This window comes from Juglans regia, chromosome 8 (genome assembly GCF_001411555.2).
Source record: "Juglans regia cultivar Chandler chromosome 8, Walnut 2.0, whole genome shotgun sequence".
Taxonomy (NCBI): domain Eukaryota; kingdom Viridiplantae; phylum Streptophyta; class Magnoliopsida; order Fagales; family Juglandaceae; genus Juglans; species Juglans regia.
This window is the reverse complement of record NC_049908.1, coordinates 10,246,781-10,255,223: the sequence shown is the minus strand read 5'-3', so window position 1 is coordinate 10,255,223 and position 8,443 is coordinate 10,246,781. Positions and strand designations below refer to the sequence as shown.

At 36.0% G+C, this 8,443-nt stretch overlaps 1 protein-coding gene across 1 annotated transcript; it reads left to right on the top strand.

The window, feature by feature from the left end:
* Nucleotides 1-269: 269 nt before the first annotated feature.
* Nucleotides 270-5,770, top strand: LOC108979164 (histidine kinase CKI1-like). Its single transcript, XM_035693543.1, has 7 exons — nt 270-324; nt 845-1,093; nt 1,220-1,918; nt 2,661-3,036; nt 3,177-3,739; nt 4,077-5,336; nt 5,479-5,770. Exons 1-7 carry the CDS (start codon nt 271-273, stop codon nt 5,683-5,685), a joined length of 3,408 nt encoding a protein of 1,135 aa, XP_035549436.1. The 5' UTR covers nt 270; the 3' UTR covers nt 5,686-5,770.
* Nucleotides 5,771-8,443: the final 2,673 nt, after the last annotated feature.

The following is an 8,443-nucleotide window of genomic DNA, read 5'->3' as shown; positions in this document are numbered from 1 at the left end:
CCCCTATATATGTGGTGGAGAAATGATAGTTACAATCGTAAGTATGCAAATACGTTCAATCATTTTGAAAAAAAGTAACTAATTAATATGAGATCTACATGAAAATAATAATAATTTTTTAATAGTGGACCTCACTCTTTTTCAAAACGACTGAACGGTGCTTATGCACTTCACAACTGTACGTGGCATATATACTTATAATGTTTTTTGTATTGATTTTTTTTTTAATGCAGATTAATCAAAACTTGAAATCTGCAATATTATATATCCATGAGGCCATTCAAAGCATTGACAGGGTTACGACCAGTGTGTTTCTTTCTCCCGGTAATTCTTTAATTATTCATGTTTCTTTTAATTATCATGTGCCATGATCAAATGGTTAATAAGTAAAATATAACTAATGACTTTTTAATCATTTATTTCCACATCATGAATTAATATATATATATACATACACACATACACACACATATATATCTTATATATATACATATTCTTACCACACTTTGTAAATTGATCAATTATTGGTAAAACTTAAATTAATTAAGGTTAAAAGATATGAATAAAAGTTCTCTCTCTCTCTCCATTTTTATAAATAATTTTCTTCTAACTTTGATCTCTTAGTTTTAGAATACAGTGTTGAAAATATTTATAAATAGTAATAAAAAAAATAATGAAAAAATAATAATAAAATATTAAATAGTAGTAAAATAATAAAAGTGAATAGAAGTGTTGAGGTGAAAAATAATAATAAAATAAAGAATAATAGAGAGTGTTTGAGAGTAATCTTGGCTGCCAAACCCAGCAGGCTACTGATGACTTGGTAGAACTGATCTCAATGCAGGCATTCGCAGTGCTACTACTTCCCATTCTATTGACCCCATGTTGGCATGCTTTGGTCAATCGTATTGAGCGCCAAGTGAAGAACGACTTGAGCTCACAGGCCGAGTTCCCTTCTTCAGTGTTGCAATCTGAATTTGCGAACAAAGCAGAGTTTTTACGTCCGTTGAATTCATCTGCAACGAACTTAGCAAGATTCCTGGGTTCCTCCGTCGGTGAAGCTGCACTTTCATTCTCTGAGATTGAGACTAGGGTTTGTATCTATATTTGCTGATCCTCTCAGATATATGAAGATTCTGATTTAATTATCGGATTAGTCATGCATAGAAACAAACAGCTAAAGGATTTCTTTCTGATTTTTTTGAATTTAATTTTCCAGGTGGCTCCTGTGCTGTTTCAAGCATTCTCTACAATTCCATATTTATCTCAAATCTCTTATATTGGATCGGACGGCTTATTTTTCTCATACTACACCGACGGCAGTCAAACTCTTTCAATGTACTCCAACTCCTCCTCATTTGTGCATGATTCCAGTACTGCTCCAAACGTTGGAAATAACTACGTTTGGTACGTGCAATCTGTGAACAATGAGACAGGAAAGTTACATGGAGAAGCCATTGAAGTCCCTCCCTTGAATATGAAAAACAAAATCTGGTTTCAAGAAGCCTTGAATAGTACTCATGGATCTGCCTCGTTGGAAACTGGATGGAACAGTGACCAAGTTCCTGTGTTCCTTAACTCAGCTAGAATCAATGGAGGATCATCAGTTCTCTCTCTAGGGTTTCCGGTAAAAGCATTGACTTCCATTTTCACTGATATAGATCTTCGAGGCGGGAGATTAGATATTTTGGCTGTCCAAGATAGGAAAGTGCTGTTCCAAGGGATCCCAAACACTCATTTGGTTCTTTCTGGTAACGTGGTTTCATTCCAATTGATCAAACCAAATGGGGATCAAATAGGCATTGGGAACATTTCCTGCAACCTAAAAGATGGCACGCCAAGTGCTTCTACTTTGAATATTCAGGAAACTAAATACACTTTTTATTGTTTGCCTCTTGATATAGTGGGAGTGCAATCGGTATGTTTTAATTCTTTGCACCTCCTTTTCATCTACATGATTCAAATAATTTTTCCATGAGTAGATCGAACATGATTTATTTTTGCTGCAATTCTTGGTGTTGATCATTTCCTGATCGCTGTCAATTAGTTATTTGATGATCAAGGACCTCACATCTGCGGATGCAATTACTCTCTTTCTTTCTTTCTTTCGTTATTGCATTGATCTTTCTTTTTGCACATTCAGCATGCAGATATTAATTTATTTCAGTTTTCAATTAGCAGGTCAGATCATATTACTCATCTTTTTCCCCTTTTCTTTTGCTGGTCACGAGAAAATTGAGATAAGATCTCCAAGAGAAATAGATACATGAAGGGATTCTTTAATATAATTTATTGAGTATTTAATGTTATTCGATAAACTCGTATGATCAACGAATAAATACTCTAACTGAATCCGTCTCATGTTTCTATATTTTTGTCTAAGAACTCCAAAAGAATCCTAATCCAATATATATACATATATATTTTAGGAAAGATTGTATTTATATTTTATAAGTAGCGTTGCTAATTATTAAATGCTCGCGATCATTATTTTATATCGATATATGGTCAATTTGTGGATTTTAGTTTGTATAAAGGTATCCATATTACTCCTAATTAGCTTAATGTTTCTAGTTAGGAAACAGTCTATTTATGTACCATCCGTACATTGATTACTTGGCCGGTATTCATAATTTATAATTGCATGTATACCTTTTCAGGTCTCTGTGTTGGCTTACCCCGAAAATGGATTAGTCAGGCTTGTCCACAAGAGCAGGAAAGTGGCGATGTTGCTCCTTATAGTTCTGATCACTACATTGGTTATTTTCCTCTCAAGTTTTGTGTTTACAATCGTTAGAGCTGCCAAACGAGAGATGCATTTGTGTGCTAACCTCATAAAACAGATGGAAGCAACTCAACAAGCAGAGAGGAAAAGTATGAATAAGATTCTTGCCTTTGCTAGTGCCAGCCATGATGTTCGTGCTGCACTAGCAGGCATTACTGGTTTGATAGAGATGTGCTATGATGATGTTGCCCCTGGTACTGAATTGGATACAAATTTAAGACAAATGGATACTTGTGCAAACGACCTTCTAGGTAGGTAACTGTGATGGCTAGTTATATATATATTTCTCTTTTCATATCTGATCACTAGGTAATGATCATATTGTTCTTATTTCATATATATATTCTCTTTAATGATTAGTATATATGCATCTATTTCTATACCTGTTTAGGTATTTTGAATTCTATTCTCGACACAAGCAAAATTGAAGCAGGCAAGATGCCGCTTGAAGAAGAGGAATTTGACTTGGAAAAACTTCTTGAGGATGTAGCTGATTTATATCATCCTGTTGGAATCAGAAAAGGAGTAGATGTGGTATTGGATCCTTGTGATGGTTCCACCAAAAGATTTTCCCAAGTGAAAGGTGACAGGGGAAAACTCAAACAGATACTGTGTAATTTACTAAGCAATGCGGTTAAATTTACTTCTGAGGGGCATGTAACCATTCGAGCTTGGGTTAGGAAACCCGGTTTGCAGAATTCAATCAATGCTTCTAAACAGAACTGCTTGCCTTGCTTTTTATACAAGAGCAGTCAAGCATATAATGACTTTGAAGCCGTGGATACAGCCCAACATGATCCAAATACTATGGACTTTGTATTTGAGGTGGATGATACAGGTAAAGGAATTCCAAAAGATAAGCAAGATTCAGTCTTTGAAAACTATGTTCAAGTCAAAGAAACGGCTCTTGGACAAGAAGGCACTGGCTTAGGACTCGGCATTGTTCAGTCTCTGGTAAATGAAACCGTCTTTGTTACAATGTCAAATTCTTCTGTTCTTGCTTATAATCCCCTGGGTTATGGAATCTCAACTTTCCCTTTGATAATTTATAGATTAATCACTGATATCAGATGGAAATATCTTGTACCAAATTCTTTTTTCTTATAATTCTTCTACTGTACTTGGATGCATGGTGCAGTTAAGAAGAGTATAACCCGGTTAGATTCATATAATTCTGAAATTTAACTAAACTGCTTGATTATCTATCTTATTTTGCTAGTGAGGTAGTGATCTGTATACATGACTAATATCCCTTAACTGATTCATTATGGTTTTAAATTTTATGATTTAGGTACGTCTGATGCATGGAGATATAGGAATTGTGGACAAGGATGTTGGGGAGAAGGGAACTTGCTTTAGATTCAATGCTTTGCTCACTATAAGTGAAACAGCATCTTCTGATAATGCAAAAGCAGAAGACCTTGAAATGGGAGGTGCCACATATCTATCAGGTTCAATCAGTCCAGCCCCAAGTCCTCAGATGACTCTCAGAACTCCAAGTCCAAAGTCGACAGTTCTCACCTCTAGCCCCAAGATGAAGGCATCTCATGTTATTCTCTTGATTCAAAGTAATGGGCGTCGGAAGATGTTGCGAAGATTCATGTCGAACTTAGGCATGAACGTATCAGTTGTCAAGCAATGGGAACATCTTTCTTCTACTCTCGAGAAGATAAAAAACAGGCAAAGCCATTCACATCACAACTCGATAAAATCAGATTTGAGTTCTCCAAGTGACAACTTAAGCAGGTCTGCTTCTAATGACTCCATTGCTGCAGAAAAGGATGTGCCTTGGAGCACCATGGGTGGGTCAGACTATATACCATCAATCTTCAAAAGGACTAATCTTAGGTTAGCATCAAACTTCATTCTAACTGTGATTGATGCCAGTGCTGGACCACTGCCAGAAATATGTAGGATTGTGGCCGAGTTCAGAAGAGGTCTTCAAAATACTTGTTGCAAGGCTGTTTGGTTGGACAAACCAATGATGCGTAGCTTCAATTTAAAAAGTAATGATGAGGACATTATGATCGATCCAAATGATATTATAATATCTAAACCATTTCATGGTTCCCGTTTGTATGAAGTGGTAAGACTTCTTCCTGAGTTTGGCGGTAAAATGTCACAAGCTGGAAAATTGCCTAGAGATCCCAGTTCATCAAGGAGTCAGTTATATGCAGAGTTACAAGACCATCGTAGCAGCAGTGAGATTCAAGGGAAAAAAGTCTTGTCACAGACTGAAAATCGATCTAATGTTTGGCCCAAGTCAAGACGGCATCGGAGTCATGAAAATCCACCAAGAGAGCAAGAAATACAAGAATGTGGTGACCCAAGTAATGAGTTGTTGTTGAGGGGAAAGAAAATCTTGGTTGCAGAGGACAGTGCACTGATACGCAGGTTGACCGTCTCCCAACTTGCAAAGCTCGGTGCAACTGTTGAAGTCTGTGAAAATGGGCAAGAAGCCTTAGAGCTGGTTTCCAAAGGTTTAACCGATCAAAGGAAAGCTGGAGCTTCTATGAGTCTTCCATATGATTACATATTAATGGACTGTGAGGTAACAGCTTATTATTTTTTGGTTTGTTGCATTTGTTGTATTTTCTGTACTACAGTTAAAATTAACTTGATTTCATAACATATTCAATCTGTTTGTCTTCCCTTTCCAGCTAAATCATATATGATTTTTTTGTATTTGACAGATGCCTATCCTGAATGGGTATAAAGCAGCTGAGGAAATCAGGAAAATGGAGAAGCATTTCGGTGTCCATACTCCAATCATTGCATTAACTGCTCATACGGATGAGGAAGCAAAAAAGACAATTGAGGCTGGAATGGATGTTTATATAGGCAAACCGCTGAAAAGGGAACATCTCTTGGAAGCCATTAGATACATAGAAAATAAATGAAGTACTAGTACTGTATCAGGATTTCTTACAATTTTTTAGTCAAATACTTTCTACAATTCGGAGAGATATAGATATAGTTTATGGATCCTAGGCATGTAGTATTAAAACTGCTCGTGCCTAGGTCCACATCCGATGTTCATCTCTCTCTGAATTGTAGAAAATATTTGGATAAGAAAATTATAGGAAATCTTGATCGGTTTCTTTATATATGCTATAAGGGCGACTGGTCTTTATAATAGTTTCAGACATTAAACATACATGGCCCCCGGAAATTTAAGGGAATGGTCCTAAGAACATGCAGGAATAATAAGACCTGTCTTTTTCTGTTGACCTTCATTTCATCACATCAAGTTAAAAAGCATCAAAGTTGAAATCTTGGTATCATAGAAATAACTTGTGTAATTAGATGCAGAAGTTCATCATCAATTTGCCAAGGATCTTAAAACAGGTCCCCCAGAACAGAGACAACCACAACTAAAAAGTCTCCAAAAACATAACAAAAACTTCTATTAATGCTGTTTAACTAATTACCAATACAATGAACAGATCCCATATCGATAAACAAAAAAATGGAATCAAAGCATGAAATGGTAGACAGCAAGATGCAATATTGTGCTTGCCAACATATTTTAGATCGCACTACAAGAAAACTGTTTATTTATGACCAGATACTTCTTGCGAAAATGACTATTTCCTGTTAAAATTAGTCTGTTTTCGTCGTAAATAATCCGTCAAAAATGTTTGTTTTTCTTGTAGTTGATCAAGTCAACAAATTTTGAACAGAAACTGGTAAATGCTTGTACCTTTGCTTAGGTTGGGAAGGAAACATTTGTGTGATGGAAGAAATATTAGAACTTTGAGTTCGGCTTGGAAGTGCATGCATTCAGTTGCTTTTTTTAAGGCGATATTTATCCCACTCATCATCGGGTTTCTAGCAGATTATTTCCTGGATACAAGTTATATAACAAACAGCCCATGAATTCTACAAATATATAACAAATTTTCAATCATATCGACACGACACGCAGTATTCTAATCCTATTACTAGTGATATTTTAGATTAATGATTGAATAAAAATAACATGTCATATCTATTTATCTATTTAGATTAATGATTAACCCTGATTTGGGATGTCGTCATGGTCCCCAATCAAGCATAGAAACACTCATTTTCTTCGAATTAAACTGCAAAACTATCAAAATTTGCATTTCAAATTATTTAGAAAATTAATGTCAATGCAAAATAATGTGGACTCTAGATAGACTTCGTTTAGGCAAAGTATCCAAATGGGACTTTAATGTGCGGTACGTACCATACCAATCGTGGGTTATTCAAAAAACCATTGAAAAATATCATGTTGACTAATTATTATATAGTTTGTCTCGAAACATGCCGGAAATATTAATAATGTTGCCATTAATAAGATGAGTACCAACTTATTTATAGTCAAAGATTACCTATTGATACCAAGACCTCTCCTTTCGAAGTACAAGTAACACCTTATTCTCCTCTTTGTTCTCTCTCAAGAGTTTAGAGGTGGAGTTTTTTAGTCCCAACTTATTCCGACAGAATAAGTGAGGTAGTGGCCACCGTGTACAGTGGTTGTCTTTAGAAGAAAGGATGTGGGTTTAGAGAAAAAGTGGGATCAACTCCAGATAACGGAAAAGGAACACAAGTTGATCAATCTGGATGGTAAAATATTTGACGAAGTGAAATGGAAGGGTGAGAGAAGTCTGATGGGAATGTTGTGCTCGGATAGAACATTAGAAAAATTTTATTTGCAGTCCCCACTTGAGGACTGTATGTGCAGGCCCTTTATTAAATAAGAAAAATCATTATTTTAAAAGTGATATTTTTGTAATTTAAAAAAATAAAATTAAAAATAAAATTACCTATACTTGCATTGCAGTCCCCAAATAGAGACTGTATGTAGCATTGCTTATAGAATTATAAGCAAGGAAGTTATTAGTTTCACCATGGGGAGAGTGTGAAAAGTGAGTAAGCCGGCTATATTCACTAACCTTGGGCAGAATTTCTTCATTATTATATTTGACACCGAGGCGAATAAGTAGAAGGTGATGAGTGGACGTCCATGGTTATTCGATAACTTGCTTCTAAATCTTAAACCATTCAATGGTTTTTCTCAACCAAAGATGATGAATTTTGAGACTGAAACCTTTTGGTTCCAATTATATAATCTGTCTTTGGCATATGCATGAATAGAGACTCTAGAATCCAAATTGGCGAGAGGATATGGGAGGTCTTAGACATTGACGTCCAGGATGATGGTGTTGGATGGGGGGCTTTTCTTAGAGTCAAAATAGATTTAAACCTGAGTAAAGTCCTAGCCAGCGGTAGATCAATTCATGTAAAAGGAAAAAGATTATAGGTGCCAGTAAAGTATGAAAAGCTTCCCCGAATGTGCTTCAAATGTGGTAGGATTAAGCATGGTGTCCAAGGGTGTTATGTTACCAATAATCAGAACTTATACACTGGTGAGGATGCGAGCCAATTTGGTTCGTGGTTACGAGCTGATCCACAAGTGAGAACTAAATCAACAACAAGACATATAGAGCGGGGAAACAAACAGACAAGGTTTCAAAAGGCTGCTGGTGATCGGATCAGGCCAGAGGGAAAAACTTCCTCTGACAACAGAGTTGGACTGACGACGGCGGAACATCCTGGGAATAATTCGCTATCATGGAAGAACTTGGAAGATGATGAGATTCGTGGGAATCGGGAATTTGAAATGGAGTA

Coding starts and splice junctions, on each gene's coding strand:
- LOC108979164 (XM_035693543.1), top strand. CDS start 271: ATGAGGCCATTCAAAGCATTGACAGGGTTACGACCAGTGTGTTTCTTT. Junction 1,919..2,660: donor ATATAGTGGGAGTGCAATCG/GTATGTTTTAAT, acceptor ATACCTTTTCAG/GTCTCTGTGTTGGCTTACCC. Junction 5,337..5,478: donor ACATATTAATGGACTGTGAG/GTAACAGCTTAT, acceptor TGTATTTGACAG/ATGCCTATCCTGAATGGGTA.